This window comes from Lemur catta, chromosome 3 (assembly GCF_020740605.2).
Source record: "Lemur catta isolate mLemCat1 chromosome 3, mLemCat1.pri, whole genome shotgun sequence".
Classification (NCBI taxonomy): domain Eukaryota; kingdom Metazoa; phylum Chordata; class Mammalia; order Primates; family Lemuridae; genus Lemur; species Lemur catta.
In genome coordinates this window covers 72,355,543-72,377,205 of record NC_059130.1, presented here as the reverse complement: position 1 = coordinate 72,377,205, position 21,663 = coordinate 72,355,543, and the positions used below count along the sequence as shown (strand labels likewise).

The 21,663-nt window shown below is 33.0% G+C and overlaps 1 protein-coding gene across 1 annotated transcript in view; it reads right to left on the bottom strand.

Moving 5' to 3' along the window:
- The window catches only part of ANKRD13C (ankyrin repeat domain 13C), an 84,207-nt gene that overhangs the window by 27,949 nt on the left and 34,595 nt on the right, over window positions 1-21,663 (bottom strand). The window contains exons 4-7 of the mRNA XM_045547754.1: window positions 15,518-15,603; window positions 14,091-14,136; window positions 8,625-8,691; window positions 3,942-4,086 (exon numbers count right to left, since the gene is read on the bottom strand). Coding sequence (XP_045403710.1) covers window positions 3,942-4,086; window positions 8,625-8,691; window positions 14,091-14,136; window positions 15,518-15,603 — 344 coding nt within the window. The remainder of the gene's footprint in view (window positions 1-3,941; window positions 4,087-8,624; window positions 8,692-14,090; window positions 14,137-15,517; window positions 15,604-21,663) is intronic.

Below are 21,663 nucleotides of genomic sequence, written 5' to 3'. Positions count from 1 at the left end.
ATTTAAAATAGCAAGGTAAGAAAAAGGCTGGAAAACTAAGCATAAGGCAGGTTACAAAAGGAATCATGCCATGCTAAGTTTAGATCTTATTTTTTAGGTAATGAAGGAACTTTTAAAGTATGTTTAATTAAGATACATCCCATAAATTTATTTTTAAAGTTCAATATATCTCCAGTATGTGTAATAATTTAGAAGCAGACAAGAAGGGACCCAGGAAGATCATCTGTGAGACTTTCCAATAGTCCATTTGAGAAATAATGAATACCCGAATTACAGTAGTGACAGCATGAATAAAAAAGGGATAATTGTAAGACATTAAGGAGACAGAAATGACCAAGCACATTCTCTAATTAGAAAACAAAGAGTACAAAAAAAGATATCAAAAATAACTCCTAGGTTTCTGACTGAATAGAGAATAATATCATTTATCAAAAAGGAGAAAACAGAAGAAAGGGCAAGTTTGAAGAGAAAATAATAAGTTTAGTTTTAAATCAGGTGAATTACGAGGTACCTGGGAGACACACATAATATCCATTAGGCAAAACTGTGTGGAATACAAATATATATTTGTGAATCATCAACCTATAAAAGGTAGTTAAAGCTGTAGGAATGGAAGAGATTATACTGGCAGTTTGTAAAAATGAGAACCACATCAAAGGCATCCCAATATTTAAGAAGTGAGCAGAGAAAAAGGAACAGGCAAAAGAAAATAAGGAGAAAGGAGAAAAGGACTGGCCAAGGTCAAATTAAAAGGAAATGAACATTTCAAGAACTAAGTTACCAAATGATAGCAAATACTTCAGTGAAATTTAATAAAGAGAGAGTTGAAACAAGTACACTGCTTTTAGCGATGGACTCAAAATGAGTATCATGTAAAACCTCAAGCTTGTTTCCTTTTCCAAATATTCAATTCTGTTGTTGGCAACACCATCATCCACACTTCAAGCCAGCATCACTACATTCAGTCTTAACTCTTTCCTCTTCTTAATTGACTACATTCAAACTACTAGTGAATCTAATAATTTCATTCTCAGAAATTTATGTCACGGTTTCTCTTTCTTTTTTTTTTTTTTTTTTTTTGAAACAGAGTCTTGCTTTGTTGCCCAGTCTAGAGTGAGTGCCATGGCATCAGCCTAGCTCACAGCAACCTCAAACTCCTGGGCTTAAGCGATCCTACTGCCTCAGCCTCCCGAGTAGCTGGGACTACAGGCATGTGCCACCATGCCCGGCTAGTTTTTTTTCTATATATATTTTAGTTGGCCAGATAATTTCTTTCTATTTTTAGTAGAGACAGGGTCTCACTCTTGCTGGTCTCGAACTCCTGACCTCGAGCCATCCACCCGCCTCGGCCTCCCAGAGGGCTAGGATTACAGGTGTGAGCCACCGTGCCGGCACAGTTTCTCTTTCTTAATTACTCACTATATATCATTCACCTTGGATGAGGATTAGCCAAGATCCTCACCACCTCTCAACTGGATAACTATAATAACTTCTCAAATAATGTCCCTGCCTCCAATCTCTCCTTTTTCAAATTCATCTTGCATACTCCTTATGGGACCCTGGAGATGTCATTTAATATCTATAAGCCTCAATTTTCTCATCTGTAAAATGGAGACACTATCTAATTTGGCAAATTATTTTAAGAATTTAATGAAGAGATCTGTAAAGCACTTGTAGTCCTAATATGCTGGCAATTAATATTCAGTATATGATAGTAATTGATATACACTATTAATACAATACCACTATCCACAGCACCTAGCAATCTCTAGCCTTCATTAGGTGCTTGATAAATGTTTGAAGAAGGAAGAGAGGGAAGGATGGGAAAGTAAAAGAAATACATAAGATTAAGTCACCTAAATTACTTTTTGATCAAATTAATACCTTGTTAAAAATCTATGACTCTGTTGCCAACTGCAGCAGATGCTAAATTATCTTATCTCGCTTAATTTTAAGGCCTTCCATAAACTATCAGTACTATCTCATGCTCACTAAGAGAAACTTTCACCGTAGTCAGACAGATCTCCTTTCTCTTTCCCAGACAGTCAATTCTTACTCTTACTTCCCTAACTTTACTCATTTGGTTTTCTCTACAAGGAACAGCCTTTTTTCTGCTTTTTTTTCTTCTTCTCTTCAAAATCTTCATTGCTCAGTGCCAGTTAGGAAGCTATTTATTTCAACAGTACACATATAAGGTCTGGTCAATATATATGGCAATAGGAAGGTCTAATCTAAGAGATACTGAAGAAGAAGCCACAAGATACGGTGAATGACAATGTGGGAAAATGAAATTGTAAAAAATAGAGACAAAATAAAAACAAAGAGTGGCAAAAAGACTTTAACTTAAACAACATCTGGTAGCTGGACACAGTGGCACGTGCTTGTAGTTCCAGCTATTCAGGAGGCTGGGGCAGGAGGATCACTTAAAACCAAGAGTCCACGACCAGCCTGTACAACACAGCAAGACCCCATCTCTAAAAAATTTTTTTTAATTAATCAATTAATTATTAAACATCTGGGCCGGGCACGGTGGCTCACACCTGTAATCCTAGCACTCTGGGAGGCCGAGGCGGACGGATTGTTTGAGCTCAGGAGTTCGAGACCAGCCTGAGCAAGAGTGAGACCCCGCCTCTACTAAAAATAGAAATTATATGGACAGCTAAAAATATATATAGAAAAATTAGCCGGGCATGGTGGCGCATGCCTGTAGTCCCAGCTACTTGGGAGGCTGAGGCAGGAGAATCACTTGAGCCCAGGAGTTTGAGGTTGCTGTGAGCTAGGCTGACGCCATGGCACTCTAGCCTGGGCAACAGAGCAAGACTCTGACTCAAAAAAAAAAAAAAAAAAAAAAAATCTGTAGGGCTATCAATGACATATACATACCAGAAAAACTTTTTCTTTGGTTTACAGCAGGGAAAGGGAACAAAGGATGAAGATAATAGTGTATATGGTTTTCTAACATGAAGATAAGATATTACATGAGCAAAATAATGTTGTACTGTAAGAAGGAAAGGATAGAGAAATGAAAGGTAGCCACCGAGTTAGGAAAAGTAGATAACAGTGCAGATGCAACCAAAAGAGGTGTTACTATTAAGCACTACAGTCCTCAACCCCCAGGCTCCAGACTGATACCCATCTGTACACAGCCTGTTAGGAACCAGGCCACACAGCAGGTGAGCAGCTGGCAAATAAGCAAAGCTTCGTCTGTATTTACAGCTGCTCCCCATCACTTGCATAACCGCATAAGCTCCGCCTCCCCGCCTCCTGTTAGACCAAAGGCAGCATTAGATTCTCACAGGAGCGCGAACCCTACTGTAAACTGTGTGTGCAAGGGATCTAGGTTGCTCACTCCTTATAAGAATCTAATGCCTGACAATCTCAGGTGGAGCTAAGGCAGCGGTGCTAGTTCCGGGGAGCAGCTGCAAATACAGATTATCATTAGCATAGAGGTTTGACTGCACAATAAATATAATTAGCTTGAATCATCCTGAAACCACCCCCACCTCCCCATCTGTGGAAAAATTATCTTCCATAAAACCGGTCCCTGGTGCCAAAAAGGTTGGGGACCTCTGATTAAGGAGATAAAGAGAGTCAGCAACATTAAAAGAAGCCAAGGAAATAAGATAATACATGGTAAAGAGCAAGCACAGGTTCAACAGATGAAAACTACAAATGAGAACTAAGAGAAGTTGGAGTTTATTGATCTAGGAGATAATTAGTGAATTCTGATCAAACAGATTCAATGGATTGATCAAGATGGAGACCAGATGACAGAAATATAAAAAATAAAAATAAAGCTAGTGGTAAGGAAATGAAAGCTTTAGGAATAAACCATCTCAATTATACCTTATGTTTTTAAAGAAATTACACTGAGGCTTGGCTAAAAACAGAGACCTTTTTTTGAACCATTTACAGGAATACTGACAAGACAACATGCTCACCTCATGGTGTATTCGCTGATAAACTTTTTGTTCATTGTCTAATACTACAAAAGATTCAGAGGGTGCCGCATCCCCATTGAAAATGAAGCTTAAATCCCCTCGTTGGCACTTCATGTCAGTAAAGTCTATGAGAGTTGTGTCAAGCCTGTGAAAGATGGGCAGATGAGAAACTGACAAATAATATTCTGATAAAACTTCATTAATTATTAAACAAGCTTTGTTCCTTCTAAACTCAAATCAAGATGCTAATACCATATTTCAAATTTATAGATAAAAGCTCAATTTAAAATATTTTATTAAAAAACAAAAGACATTTAAATATATATTCCATTTTGCCTAAAATTCACTTTTCTGAATATATATATACTTCATTAACCCAGCAAGAAAAAAACATTTTCCCATTGTTGAAGCATTTCCTTTACTGTATACTTGTTTCCTACCATTACTAAAGTTACTCAATAGAAATTACTTCAACACGGAAGGACAGAGAAGGAAAGCAGACTTGTCTAACATTCTTCGAACCCTTTAATATGAGGTCGCTAATCTAGCAGAGTATTTAAGACTGGTACAGCAATGGATGGACCACATTCTTGGATTCAGAACTCCCCTTTCAATCTACATCTATATCTTATGCCTAACCATCTGGTACACCAAACCTTGCTTTATCCTTCAATTTGATAAACCATTTAACCTACTCCAAACTCTTGGCCTTTCTGTTTGACTTCACAGATTCAGACTAGCATTCTTTCCCAGCCAACACCGCCACAGCCTGAAAACCTTATAGATCATTCTGTACCAAATACTCACAGATTCATACACTTGTGTGTTTATCGTGCTCTTTGGTAACCTGGTCCTTGCATGGTCTAGCCCAATGGGCTAGTCTCAAACAATATTCCACAAATCACTACTGAAATTAAGGAAACTATTGAAATAAAAAACTTTCCAAGTACCCTGAAGTGCTTCAATCTTGCACAAAGCTTTATGGATCACCAGATCAGGATCATTCTAGCTGACTGGCTGCTCAAAACACACAGTCCTTAATCTAAGGACCTGGTTAGTCCAGCTGTCAAGAGGTGTTAATTATAACCCCAGGAAGCTTCTTTAAGTCTTTGTGAGAGATCCACCCTGGCTACTGAATTTCTAATGCAACTATAGGAATTCATTACTTTGCAGGTTTTTCAGTTATCACAGACAAGGCAAAGTGAGCTGGCATTCTTGGTTTTCCTATACAAGAAAAGTTGAGAAATGTAATATACCTCACATGCTGATCAAAAGAATTACTGGGGTTACATATAATTTATCATAAAAATTAATAACTTTAAAGAATGGAAGTGATACTATTAATAATTTTACCAGAAAAACAGGGGTGAACCAGAGCCAAGAGGGAAGTATGGTTACCCTATATACAAGGTATACAAACAGTATGAGCCATATAAAATACACATGCCCCTCAAAATTAAATCTGGAAGCCCTAAAAAAAACAACTCACCAACTCTTACAGGAATGAATCCTGTCTGCTACTTTATAGCTGAATTCTAGCTCCTGGGCCACTCCCAGTGGCCTACTCCATATACTACTAAACAAGTCCTATTATTGCTTGAGCAATGTCCTAGAGAAAAGTGTCATTAAAAGGGGCTCATCTCCTATCTCTATAAGATGTGGGCTCTTGATAATACCAAAAAAGAACAGATCATTTTATATATATGTGGACTATTTGGGCTCCAAGCTTCAACTACCAGAGAAGCTCTATGCCCTACATAAAAGAAGAAATGGACTAAAAATTGTCTTATGCCTCCATTCCCTTCTTATCCATCCTAAGAGAAAGTAGTAGTGGGTTGCCAGGGGTGGAGATGAGAAAGGTGAGGAAAGAGATGCACAGAAAGACAGAGAAAGAAAAAGACAGACTGATATGTTGACATTTGAGATCTTAGATCTAACAATACCTAAAATCCGTTATAGAAACTTCCGAGTTATAAAAACTAGTCAATTTTTATTTCATCTGTGTTTCTATAATTTGCAACAAGACTATCCAATACATTTTCTGCAATATCCTCAACATATTAGATGAACTACTAAGATGTATTATGTATGCCTCATAAATAATATAATTATTGTCATGATGGTATTTTAAAGTAGAGTGTCCCAATGGTCACCATACACAGGGAAAATAGGAAATTATAGCTAAATGTACCTTTATTTACAAAATATTCATTACAAAATTTTTCCTTTGTAGTCTCCATACAAAGTTGGAGTTGTTGGAGTTGTAGTTGTTAATACAAATGCAAAGATTTTCATAGAAAATATTCTTTTAAGAAGAAAGCGTGAAAAATGCCAAACAACACTGAAAGGAAATAAAACCTTCCCTGAGTCAGGAAAAGCTTGACATGAGACAAAGTTTGCAATGATCATTTCAATCAGTGAGTATGGATTACCTCTTAATTATTAATATTAATAATGAAAATATTAGTACTTTCAATAATAATGTTGTTCATACTTTCCTATTTCTACTAAAGTATTAGTTTCTTTTTGATACCAAAGAAGACATTTCAAATGATTACATGGCTTTCATGAGAGAAAAGTAAACTTTAAAGATTTTTCTTTGAGTATATTTTAAAATTCAGCTTCATGTGAAGTGATGTTATAAAAAATTGTCTTATGACATTTAAAACTGAAAGTTTGTATTTAATGTTAATAGATTTTTTTCCTCTTTAAATAGATTCTAAAAATTCAGGCAAAAAAACTTTGCCATACATTTAAAAGCTAGCTTCTCCATTAATCTGGTAAACTGTGTTTGATAATGAGAACTTCAGAACCTATCACATTTCTCCTTCATCCTCAACTACTAGTAAGCCTCAGGTCTGAGTATCTTACTAATTACACTAGCTTCCCCTTAACCCACAACCTCTGTCACAATTATTCTTCCCCAGACTCTTACTCTCCTGTCCCTGTTTTAAACCAATTTTTGAGTTTTATTATCAATACATACTATATAATGTACATCATAGCATTTACTTTTAAAAGTGATATATAAATGTGAAACAGTTCTTTGTAAAAGAAACACCTTTTTGTCTAAACCTAAGAATCAAACAGAACTAAAACTAACTTCTTAAAGTAGCACATAGAAGATGATACCGTTCTGCAAAATTGTCTACTACCTTTAGCAATTACCTATATTAAAAATGTTTTAACTGATGAAACCATAATAAGTACCAACAAAAAGCTCCTAAATTAAATCTATATCATTATCAAACCCTTTTCTACTTAAGTTTTCTTCTATATTTTTCTGTATTTTCCAAGTTTTCTATAATAACTACGCATTTAATGTGCATGAGCACTTTCATAATTAAAAACACCTGAAGAGCTTATTTTTAAAAACAAAAAACACCAGAAATATTTACCTTCAGCAAATTCTATTGCTTAAGGATAATTATCCTAGAATTTATTTCCAACTAAAGATTTATCTCCTCACTAATTCAAAATATTACACAATAAATTTTCTCAAAAATAGATAATTCTTAAAAGTTTCTGCTTTATGACATAGTATGAAGAATAACTGTCAAAAAGTCCGAAGTCTTGCTTCAGCCATTAATTTGTAAAATGCTCTTATAAAAAAATCACTTAACTTCTCTTGAGTTTTCTCATCTATAAATGAAGAGTTTATATGAGATAATCCTTCAAGTTATTTCTAGTTCTAGACCCTTAAACATGCAAATTAATATTCTAGAGATATACAGAGATACAGATACACAAAGTTTTATATATATATATACACAAACAATTTGTATATACACCATTATATATTAGATATATAAGTTGACATATTCACTAGCATTATAGTTTACATATATATAATTTATAAATATGCCTACATTACTATAAAGCTAAAGATATAAAAATGATAAAAGTAAAATTCTCAAATAGACCTATTTTCTATCAGATCCAAACATCAATCTTAGTTATAAAAGGAAAAGAACAAAAAAAAAAAAATCAAAATTAGCCTTAAAGTGCTCACTAAAATGTATAGATGACCGAGCAGATGAATAGATAGATAGATGCATTGATGGGTAAATAGAGGAGGGAAGGATATGGAAGAAAAAGGCAGGAATTAGGTCTTCTTTATGTGTCCCTTAGTCCTTAATAAACACAGGATCAAAGAGGTAACCTTTTTAAATCTTCTTATTATTACATTGTATCATGATCTTCACTCTGTTTACCTTCTAGATAGTCTGTAGTTGAATAATATCTCTGCTTTAGTCAAGATTTTATATCTTTGGTTTCTTATCTATAATTGTCTCAAATGAGATAAAATATTGTAAATCTATTACAGCATTTTTAACACATTGCCACACTAGAAAAAAATTTTTTCCTTAGGGCTACAGTGTTTTATTACAAAAACAGAATAAAAGCTTTGAAAACAAAATGATTCTTTCTAATTTAATGAAAAATTTATTTTTTGTTGTTTTCTGTGCTTGAGTTCCATGCAACTTGAAAAATAGTTCATGCAGCTCCCAAGGTAAAGAGACGTGCTTCATGAGGCCCTGGGCTCAAAATTAGTGTGAGTTAAATACAACTCATGTGGCAGATAATGTATTAAGTTATAAACACATGTAAACATGAATACAGAAACAAAAGCTTGCTCTAAATTTCAATTTTCTTTTACTCAATAAAATAAAATCGCCTTACCTGATATTGATACCTTGTTTGTATATTTTACATGCATCAGAAGGCAGAATTCGGGAAAGTAAAGGCACTGTATTTTTGAAAACAAAAGGTAAAAAATAACTACCTAAATTCTGAGACATTTATAAACCTTCAAACTAAAAGAAGAGCAAACATTTTATTAATTCACCAAATTGTGATTTCCTTTAAACTAGTATTTTTCCACTTAAAAACATTGTAAAGCAATTTTGAGCGACTTCAAATATCTACTATTTAATTGTAATTTAAACAGTTTACTACATTCCCACCCCAATCACAAACACATAGGACAGTAGTAAAGTCAACATAATGCCATTCTTAGATACATATTACAGATGAGTAAACAATACCCTATGGTAACTAAACTGTCCTGAATGTGTAATCAGATGGACCTGAATCCTATCTGATTCCTTAAATATAACCTGGAAAAATGGCAGAAAAGTAATGTGCATAATAGAAAAAGACATCTTTGGAACAAGACAATTAAATTTGAGTTTGAATCCCAAATATGTACCTTGGTTATTTAAGTTCACTATATCTCTGTTTCAAAATCTGTAAAATGGGAATCATACTATTTACCTATAGATTTCCACATTCCAATGTTGCTATCTATAATTCATACCATACCACTCCAAGCTATTTTCTGACAGTTTTTTATTATATATTATCTGCTATATTTTAGGAAATAGCAGTTATTCTACAGATGAATAAATCTGTACAACAGGCTATATAAACTACCATGTACAAAGAAATGAAAAAAATGTGAACCTCAAAATCTTGATATTATGACCATATCACATTTATATGTGTGCATAAGTATTTGCGTATCTCTGTGTATAAGATATATTACATGTATATCCCACAAAATATAGTGTTTCAAAAATTGGTGACAAATTAATCTGCATCAGAAACAAAAATTTTAGAGAAAATTAAAAGGTAGTTTTTTCAGTTAACTTTTCAAAAGCATCAATACTTTCTAATTAACATTAAAGGTATATACCTACTCTATCAATGCCTCTTTTAGAACCTTAGAGGTCATTTAATCCAAAATTACTTCCAGCACTGAAGACAGTTTTCTGAACATTTTATTGTGCAAAAATAAGAAAAGTTTATTGCCCAGAGGGAATATCAGCTAACAGTTACTCTAGTTAAAGAATATAAGAATTCATTTTCTAGCAAAATTTTTCCTTTTTTGAAACAAATGTTGGGAAGAGCAATAATAGCGTAAATCTATAAATGATCAAAGTTCTTTCTCCATGCTCACTGAGATATATCCTTAAGTATTTGGTGTTGTATGAACCAAAGATGATTAACATTACAACTTAAGTTAATCTACCTTTATACATCTTTTGAAGTTGTTATAATAATCTACAAGAACAAACTTTAGTATCATACACCAAACAAACTTTAGTATCATACATCAATACCTACTTATCAAAAATCAGAAAAGGAGGAAGATGGGAATGTAGAGCCAAAATAAGATTGAGAAGCAAAAGTTAAGAAAAAATGGAGAAGAAAATCATCAAGCAAAATAAATTGCTGCTAGATTTTAATGCATTCCAAAAACATAGCAATTTATATTTTTCCAATTCTGTAACATCTTTTTTCTCCCCTATGTAAATTAGACAATTAACCTATTTCCTAAATTATCTCAGCATAATCTCAGAGTCTAGCACAGTATACCAAAGGTAGCATAATTCACTAAGCTGAAGATGAAAGAGTTCTTAAGTTTACATTTCGGTTTTGCTACCACTTACTCCCTGATTTTAAGAAGAGTTTCTAAGCCTAACGTTTTCCATTTGTAATACACCTGTAACAGCCTCAAAAATAAAGACTGGATAGATTCTGTGTATAAACAAACCATTAGTTTTTCAGCTGAAATGTGCTATATGCATAATGCTAAATTTTAAGTAATGATCGTAGTATTTTAAATTATTTTAGCACTTACAAAGGGGTTCCTTTAAAAAAAACTGATTTTATTTCATACACACCAACAGACAGTTTGCAATAGATGGGGCAGTTACTGTTATCCTCATTTTAAAAATAAAGAAAATGAAGCTCAGGAAAAATATGTGATTTGCCACGTCAAAGAGGAACCAGTACTTCCAATTCCAATTCAAAGCTTTCCTATACCTAAAAACCCAGGCTGGAGTAATTCAGTTACCTTCAGACTTGCTGTTACCTAAGTCTGTGGCTACTTTCTCAAAAGACTGAATATAAGTAACAAGATGAAAAAAAGTACAGTATGCTCTACTATCTCAAAATTAAACCTACCTTGATCTCAATATTTCTTGGTTTCCCCTTATTTCTGGCTTAAACGTCTTCTTTTTCCTTTTTTTTTTTTTTAAAAAAAAAAGACAGGGTTTTGCTCTGCTGCCCAGGCTGGAGTGCAGTGGCCCAATCATAGCTCACTGTAACCTCTAACTCCTGGGCTCAAGCCATCCTCCCAACTTAGGCTCCCAAGTACCTAGGATCGCAGGCGCATACCACCACACTCAGCTAATTTTTTTTATTTTTTGTAGAGAACTGAGTCTTGCTATGTTGCCCAGGCTGGTCTCAAACTCCCGGCTTCAAGTGATCCTCCTGTCTCAGCGTGAAATCCCAAAGTGCTGGGATAATAGGTATGAACCACCATGGCCAGCCACCCCCCTTTTTTTTTTTTTTAAACATTATGTGTTTTTACAAGGCAAAGAAACATGCCAAAACTCTAGAAAAAAGCTTGATCATCAAATCTAATAATAGAGATTAGCTAGTGTTTTTTAATCCAAAGTGTGTAGGCTACATCTAAGTTTTTAGTTTTTTACACATAAGTTTAGTTTTTACAATTATATATGACACCTAACTGTCAGGTACTAACACTTTAAACTAGTAAAATCCTTCATCAATAATAATGAAACAGATGTGCTGACTTTTTTGAATCAAAGTCAAGTTCTCAAAGAAGGAATACTTTTGACAAGTATCTCTGTGGTTACATTATGAATTAGATTATACAACATTTATAATGTATTGTTTATAACTGTAGATATATATACAATTTCAGGAATGATTATATGTATTTATATCTCTTCATATAATTAAAATGTCACTTTTAAAGTATTTGATAACATTTTGTTCAGCAAGACAAATTGACTATTAATATATTAGAACTGAAACCACTAACAATTACTATGAGACTCAGTTAAAGAGCCAAAATACTCAAAGGACATCCACGCAGTTTAAGATGACAAAGCAGGACTGGGGTCTCTACAGATGAGAGAAAATGAGGTTAAAAAAAATATTCAGGCTTTAGACCAATCTAAACTTGGAGGTCTTTTATTATACAAGGGTAGTACAAACCTGTTTTTCTCTCTCTGTTCTAAGACACCAGATGTGCTGAATGATACATAAAGCATAAAGGCAAGATAGGACTATCAGTAACAAAACCATACATGATTATGAGTGGAGCCAAAACTAGGCTGATGACCTAGAGTTGTAAGACTGTGGGAAAAAAGCTGATAACATTTAGAATTTAAAATTCTATATTTAAAAATTAAACATATTAGGAAAACCTTAATCATCCATGCCATAAAGTATTACGTAGCTCTTAAAACACATGAAGTGCTTACACATGAACTAACATGGTAAGATGCCTGTGATATATTAAATAAAAATGACAAGTTGCATAATTATGTAATAGTATGATCCCATGGAAAAAAACTAATATTAAGAATATATATATATTTGTGTGTGCATACATACACATACACATTTGTAAGCACTGAAAAGGATTTGGAAGTATTCACATAAAATGTTAACAGTGGTTGCCTCTGGAAAGTAGTAACAGGGAAACTTAAAAAGACTTGATAATTTTCTATAATGTTCAAAAACTTACAGTGAATATTCTATTAAAAACAGATAATCTTATAAAGTCTGAGAATAAAAGTTTTAACTTATGAGTTGTATTAGTCAAATATTACTAAAAAGAGTACTAAAATCTTTAAAAGTGTACATACGTTATAAAATCAGTGTTTAAAAACATTGATAACTTTGAAAGCTTGGGGAGAAACCTGATCCGTATCTAAAAGCTCCAGATAAAGAAGGCAGTTTACCAAAAATACAGTTTGTAGAAAAATTAAGTATTACTTAGTTGAGAAACCACCAGAAACTTTCTTTTTAAGACAGTTGACTAACAGATTTATGGCTGCATTTGCTTTTTCAGAAGAAATCAAAAGATAAATTAAAAGATATAACACGTATGATTGTTAAACCTGACAGGCATTTTACTGCTATACAGTATAGTGTACAACTTCTAGTTTCTAAGTGATGAGTTGGAGCTGAATTAGCAAACCCAAGTACATTCTGAGAATATCTTAACTTCATTAAAGGTGAACAAATATCAGAATGTAATCTGTTGCAAATTAAGTTCCATTTATTCATCTACTACAGGCCTAAAACTGTGAAATTTCTATTACTATCTAACAGTGGTTAACATTTTTACTTATTTGGTTAGAGACTATAAACACCTACTTGCAACAGTCCAATATGTGAAATATGTAATTATGAATGCACACACACATACACATATATAATTCCTAAAACTTACAAAAAATAGAATATATTTCATATACTTGTCAATATCTGATTTATTTTTATGATTATTTTGGGGATAAATATCACCGAGCACTTAAATACCTTTATATTATACAAATTAATTTAGATGCTTTTAAAAGCACACATAAGCTCATTCCATCCAAAGCTTTACAGACTACATTTTTAAAAATCTTTTAAAACAACAAAATTTAGTTGTTTAGTTAGTAAATTAAAGGTCAGTAGGACCAAACTTCGTATTTGGACAAAAGGTTTTCTCCCTAGTGGACTTATGTTTAAAATGGGGAAGTAAAAAAACTTATCTTGCAAAGGTAAATCAATAAATGACTAAAAAGGTCTAGGTCAAAATGAAGGCCTTTTATAAATAATTGGAACAATGTGCATCCAAAAAGTATGTTAAGATAGTGGCTACAAGTTTGCAAGTGGCCAAATAATTGAAAGATGATGAAATGTACATAATCAAATAATGTTAACTAAATTCTTCACATCTGGAGGTCTAATTACTAAAATATAGTTATTATAAACTTCTTTAAATTCAGTAGTTCAATAATCCTATAATTATTTCCTCTTTTCTGAAAATTACTTGCATTGAATTATAGTTTTTAAGCCTACTTTTTGAAAAAAAAAAACCTTAAAAAATAGAGTTTCAACCTTAAAAATGAGAATTATTAAAGTTACTAATGAAGTTGGGATAATTAAGTATTACTATAGGGCTTTATAACCATTACATTCAACATCATGAAAAACATGTTTCCTTAGAGCAAGTATAAAATTTGCTATGCTAACATTTCTATATAACAGTGAGTTTACACTTGCATTTCTGCATGAGTACATATTTCATAGTAAAACATAGCACATTCTTACCCCAGCTTTGAAAATCCCAGTGAAGTTCTAGATAAAAGTCACCTAGCTGAGAAATGAAATATGAATAATTACTAAATGAAGCACAGTTAACCGTTCTCATATCTGCTTAATATATTGCTTTAAAAAATCTATTATCATCAAAGGTTTATAGACAGGAATAGGAAATAATAAAAAGTTAATTTCAGTATTTGGAGTTTGAGAGAACAAAAAACCAATATATGGCTATTCCTTAAAATAAAACATTATAATAGCACACATTACTATACTTAACAACTTAACAACAAAGGAAAATATGCATCACTGTAGTTTTATAAGAACATTTTAAAAACATAGTAACATATCTAAAACTGACAGGCATTTAAATTTGTATCAATAAATATTCCATTTCTCAGCATAACAAAAATAAAAATTATAGGTATCATTTTAAAAATAATTCATTTTAGAAGTGTTATTAAAAATGATTACCAAAATGATTACTTGCACAGCCTCCTAGTAGTGTAAAAAAAGTGGCCTATTGCAATAAAAAATTTTTTTCTGTAAAGGGATAACAGAAGTTTACTAAATCTGAAATATGTCGTCTTATGATAGCTATGGAGAAAATTTTTATTTCACAAATCAGAAGCTAGACACCAAAGACTATAACTGTTAAGGGAACTATTACAATCAAATATTCTTTTAAAAAATGTATACATTCTGAATAGAAGCAAAGCATTACAAATACAGCAACAATAACAAGTTAGTCTTTCATATTTCAAACAATGAAAAAAGTGAACATTAACAGTAGATACCACTGCAACACAAGTAAAACATTTTTCTGGTTCTTTCTGTATCTCTTCAGATCTCAAAAAAACAACAACAAAATACTACCACCAAGAGAAGATAGGCTATCGTCATATCATGATGAAAGGTCTACCTTTCTCCCATAGTTCTTTCAGGCATGAGAAACACAGAGAAAGAGTAACAATAGAAAACAAACCTCTCTTCCTTTCTATGCCAGTAGACCCAACTCTTAGCACTAGGAGGTAGGGCAAATACAGAGTTTTCGTTATATAAAGAAAATACAGACTGCTCCTTCTACCACCAGCAGCTTTAGCTGTTAGAGAATATTCCAATCCACATGATAGAGGAAAATAATTGCCATTAATTATGATTTACTTCCTTTTCTTGTAGAGCTCTTATTTAATTTACTGAAAATAATAAATCTATATCTTCAGAGTTCAAAGTAAATGGTGCTTCTAAGATTATATTTATACATTATAATTAAAATCTTTTCTTATTTCAATTACTGCTTAATTTAAGCATGATTTTTATCATTTCTAGACCCTCACTAATCAGTGAGAATTTAGACTTTATTTTTGAAAAAAATGCTTAAAACTACACTTACAATTATTCTTTAGGTGCAAAATCAGCAAAGAAATATAACTTACCTCTTTCAGGGCTTTTAGTAATCGAGGTCGTTTTTCTTCAACACTTTCCCTGGATTGCTGCTTAAGCTTCCTTAAAAGAGCTGTAACTAAAGTTTAAATTAAAAAAATAATTAATTTAATTTTCATCATGCTATAAAAACACCACTGACTTATTATACATATAGATAGACAATACATGCATATATATAGGTATATGTGTATATATGTATAGCTATAACCCCAATATATTTTAAAAAGCCAAAAATCAAAGAGCAATGTTTAAATACTGAAGGTCTCTTGAAATAGAAGAAGCTGAGACACGGAAGTCAGGAAACACAGGACCTAGTTTTAGTTATACCATTAACTAGCTCTGTGACCTATATCAGTGGTTCCCAAATACTAATCTACATTTCAGTGCCCAATTATTCAAGTCTTCTCTGATACGTAGCAAAATGAGAAAAACTGGGAACTAGAGTAGGTTATTTCTTTATAAAATATATATATATATTTCAATTTAAGGACTATTCTTTCTACTATTTTTTATTTCCAATATCTTTTTTTAAATGCAATGTTGATCACTGAAAAAGTAGTTGTCTTTTTCTTAAGTTCTTATGCACTAAAATGAAAAAGTTAGCTTCCCTACATCAATTCTCAAATAAAATTTTTTTCTGGCCTGTGAAATCCAAAAGTCTAAGAACCAATGACCTAGATAATCTTTTAAAGATTCAGATTCGTATGAATCTAGACTTCATGTTTGTTATAATTTAACCTTAATATCAAAGTTATATTACCCAAATGCAGTATAATTCTTTTTATGCTAATTCTTTTCCACTATAAACTCAAATACCTAATGAATCTTTATTCAATCTACCTTGCCTTCAGATTGAAATGGACCTCTGTCGAATGTAAAGAATGAGAAGAATTCAATTCTTAAGTAGAAAAGGTCTTTCAATAAAAAGCAGAAGCTATATATTTTTCATCAACCTAATATAATTTCATCCGCTAAATATAACTGAAGGTATTCAATAAAATAATGACCAAACATTATTAAAAAGGTAGTGACAAAGACTATATAGAGCATAGTAATATATGCAAAGGGATTCCCTGTTCTGAGACTTCACATTTAAAAATAGCATCAACTCAAACTTCTTATGGAAGCAGAAACATTCAGAAAAATTATACACAATTACCAGTATGCTTTTTAGGGATCAATATTTGTACTCTCTTATTTTAAGAATCTTACTAACACTGATCGATAATGAAGATAAAATTAGCTATAGAGGATTTAGGTGGTAATAGACAGAATTCACACAAAGACTCAAATGCAGAATTCCATAAACCACAACTAATTTACCTTTTCTCCCATTCAAGTTTTCAGTTTGGCCTAAAGCTTTTGGAACTATGCTCTACTGCTCCAAATATTACTTAAATTTGTATCTTTTGCCTTCTACTTCCTTCTAAGCTCTAGTCTATTTCCCACTTCCTACTTGGGCAACACTACCTGGATGTACTACAGATAATTCAAACTCAACACATCTAACACAAATTAATTAAATCCTGTACTGCTCTCCTTATATTCTGTACATCAATTATTGAGGTCACTATCAATCCATCATAGACAACTTGGAGTTACCCTGAATCCTTCTATCACTACCCATATCCGAGAGATAACCACTTCTGTCCTTTCTTTTAATTATTAATACTTTTGAATCTATCCCTTACTTCCCTAAATACACTATCTCTTAAGTCAAGCTTACCTCATTTGCTCCAAAAATATTTTTTTTCTAAAAACTTCTTGCCTCCCTGACTCTACTCAGTTAATTAAGTCTTCTTATTTAACAATATCAATCCCTGCTTTGAAGTCTTCTGGGGTTTTGCAGACCTGGGAGATTGAGATTAAAACCTTGAATATCAAATGAAGCTGATCTGATTGTGGAAGTTTTAAAGAGTTCTAAATAGAAGAGCAATATGACCAGAAAAAGGAACCAAACATTAACAATGGTTATCTCTGGATGAGATTATTTTCTTCTTTTTCCCCTATAATTTCCTAATTTTCTATAATGAATGTCATTACTTTCTGATAAGGAAAAAAAAGTTTTGAAAACTCAGGAGAGTTGTGATAAATAAAAGCCCAAATACAATACTTTTAAGAAAAATCTTGATTCTTGATAAGTAGTCTTAAATTTTACTTGCAAGTTTTTATTCATTTCTTCATTAATTCATTGAACAAATATTGTACCAGAGATAAAGGGGTGAATAAGACAACATATACGTGACGTGAGTTCTAACAAAGTTTATATCATTAAGATACAGAGTAAAAAACAGACACTGAACAATTAATTAGAAGTATGCTAAGTCCTGCAAAGAAAAAGAAACGGCCACTTTGGGTTGTTTTTTATTTTTTTCAATTTTGTATTTTTAATTATTATGGGTACATAATAGTTGTATATAGAGTACATGTGATATTTTGATACAGGCATATGATGTGAATTAATCAAATCAGGGTAATTGAGGTATCATCACCTCAGGCATTTATCATTTGTGTTAGGGACATTCAATTCCACTCTTTTAGTTATTTGAAAGTATATCCTAAGTTATTGTTGATTATAGTCACTTTGTTGTGCTATCAAATATTGTTCATTCTATCTAACTACCTAAGTATATTTTTGTACCCATCAACTAACCCCCGACTTCATCCTCTACTCCCTTACATTCCCATCAACAGTGTACAAGGGTTCTCCTTTCTACACATCCTTGCCAGCATTTATTATTGCCTGTCATTTTGATAAAAGCCATTTTAGATGGAGTGTGGCGGCTCACACCTGTAATCCTAGCACTCCAGGGAGGCTGAGGTGGGAGGATCCCTTGAGGTCAGTAGTTCAAGACTAGCCTGAGCAAGAGCAAAACCCCATCTCTACAAAAATATAGAAAAATTAGCCAGGCATGGTGGCACATGCCTGTAGTCTCAGCTACTCAGAAGTCTGAGACAGGAGCATCGCTTAAGCCCAGGAGTCTGAGATTGTAGTGAGCTCTGATGACACCACTGCACTCTAGCCAGGGTGACAGAGTGAGATTCGGTCCTAAAAAATCAAATTATTTGATTTTCTTCTGTGGAATTGTTGGAGTTCCTTATATATTCTAGTTATTTATCCCCTTGTCAGATGGGTAATTTTCAAGTATTTTCTCCCACTTTCTCCCAAAGTGTCTCGCTACTTTGTTGATTGTTTCCTTTGCTATGCAGAAACTTTTTAGCTTGATGTGATCCCATTTGTCCAATTTTGCTTTGGTTGCCTGTGCTTTGGGGGTATTACTCAAGAAATCATTGTCCAGACCAATGTCCTGAAGCATTTCCCCAATGTTTCCTTTTAGGAGTTTCATAGTTTCAGGTCTTAGATTTAAGTCTTTAATTGATTTTTGTATATGGCTAGAGATAAGGGTCTAGTTTCATTCTTCTGAATATGGATATCCAGTTTTCCCAGCAGCATTTATTGAAGAGACTATCCTTTCCCCATGGTATGTTCTTACCTTTGTAGAAGGTAAGTTCACTATAGACGTATGGATTTTTTTTTCTGGGTTCTCTATACTGTTCCATTGGTCTATGTTATCTGTTTTTAGGCCAGTACCATGTTGTTTTGGTTACCACAGCTCTGTAGTATAATTTGAAGTTAGGTAATGTGATTGTTCCAGTTTTGTTCTTTTTGCGCAGGATGGCTTTGGCTATTGTGGGTCTTTCATGGCTCCACATAGTTTCGGGATTATCTGTTCTATTTCTGTGAAGAATATCATTGGTATTTTGATGGGGATTGCACTGAATCTGTAGACTGCTTTGGGTAGTATGGATATTTTAACAATATTGATTCTTCCAATCCCGTCCTCTTCAATTTCTTTCGTCACTGTTTTATAGTCTTCATTATAGAGATCTTTCACTTCTTTGGTTAAGTTTATTCCTAGGTATCTTATCTTATTTGCAGCTATTACAAATGGGATTACTTTATTGGTTTCTTTTTCAGATTGTTTACTGTTGGCATTTAGAAATGCTGATTTTTTATGTTGATTTTGTATTCTGCAACTTTACTGAATTTGTCTATCAGTTCTAATAGGTTTTTCTGTGGAGCCTTTAGGTTTCTCTAGATATAATACCGGTCTACAAACAAGGATAATTTGACTTCTTCCTTGTCAATTTGGATGCCTTTTATTTCTTTCTCTTGCCTGATTGCTGTAGCTAGAACTTTCAGTACTATGTTGAAGAACAGTGGTGAAAGTGGGCATCCTTGTCTTGTTCCAAATCTTAAAGGAAAGGCTTTTAGTTTTTCCCATTCAGTATGATATTAGCTGTGGGTCTGTCATATACGGCTTTTATCGTGCTGAGGTAAATTCCTTGACTACTTTGAATATATATTTCAAGGAGAACTTAACCTACTACAGGAGTTGAGGAAAGGCTTCTCTCAAACAGAGATATAAAGTTGAAACCTAAATGAAAAAGACTGCCAGTTCAAGATAAGACCACAAACCAACATGGACTGCTGTCTCTTTCCTTCCATACTAACCTGTGATCTGCCACAAAAATAAGACAAAGGCTGACAGAGTTCCCAAAACTGCCATAAGTATACCATAACATAAATCTGTACAAACTGTGAGCAACTCCTGGAGAGACAAAGGACAACCAGATCCTAGTGCGCATAAGAAACCAGAACTGTCTAGATCAGAGGAAAGCTAGGGAACATGGATAAGGGATAAATAAGGGGAAAAAAGACTTTTAACTTGTATCTATATCATTCCCTGATACTGGCCTATGTTGACTGCTCATCAGGTAACCAATGTAAGGCAGAAAAGCAATATAATCTTCAAATTTTATTAATTTTAAAGTGAAATGATTCTAAATAGTCTCTGACAAGTAATTTAGCACTGTTCTGTAGCATAAGAACGCTGGCAAAATTATCAGAAATCAGAAAAAAAGAAACAGGTCACAAAATTTTTGCTAACAATTAATATTAGATTATCTCTGGTTTTTAAAAAAATATAATTTTCTATGCCCAGAATATTTTAATGGAACACAAGCTAAATAATAAAAAAACTTACATCAAAGCCCTTAAAATAATTTCAATGTACAGACATATGTTTTAACACCATCATAAATACATTTACATTAATATTTCTAAATTTTATTTTATTTTATCTTTTTTCTTACTGTGTGGTCAATATGTGAAGATCTAAATATGTACCATAAGAGTTATTCAATTAATTATCCTTTGAGTTAGTAGTTAAATATTTGCTTCATGTGATGAGAAGCAATGAAAATATATGCATTAAGTAAGTAGGAATATATAATTATATAATGATGACAATGGGATACTATTTAGAATGGTTATCTAAGATACCACTCTGTATAAGAAAATCACTTTACAACCAGATCTCAACTATATGGGCCTCAATCTTTTACCTTAATATTTATTGCCAAATATCTCTCTTTTTTTTTTTTTGAGACAGAGTCTCACTCTGTTGCCTGGGCTAGAGTGCCGTGGCGTCAGCCTAGCTCACAGCAACCTCAAACTCCTGGGCTCAAGCAATCCTACTGCCTCAGCCTCCCAAGTAGCTGGGACTACAGGCATGTGCCACCATGCCAGGGTAATTTTTTCTATATATTTTTAGTTGTCCAGATAATTTCTTTCTTTTAGTAGAGACGGGGTCTCGCTCTTGCTCAGGCTGGTCTCAAACTCCCGAGCTCAAAGGATCCACCCACCTCGGCCTCCCAGAGTGCTAGGATTACAAGCATGAGCCACTACGCCCGGCCTATTAATAGCCAAATATCTTATAACTAATTTTTCATGAAAATTTTGTTTACCGGCCTTCCCAATAGATTGTGAATTCTCACACAGTAGAGATCATGTCTTTATTCTCCACATTTTGATAGACATACATGCTTTATAGTAAGGATACAGCAGATATTTATTGAATCTGAATAAAAGAATCCTTGAAAGGCACAAAAGTCTCACCGTGGGTTAGAAACCCAGAAGCCCATTTAGTCTCCTCTCTACTCTGCTGGGTGGTTAAAAATATCAAAGAAAGTTTCTTCAGACCTGTTGTGTAATTTTTAATTCATTCTCAGTCTATTTAGGATTTTTACATTTTTATTTCCTAAAATAATTCTGAGATTAGGATTGTTTCTT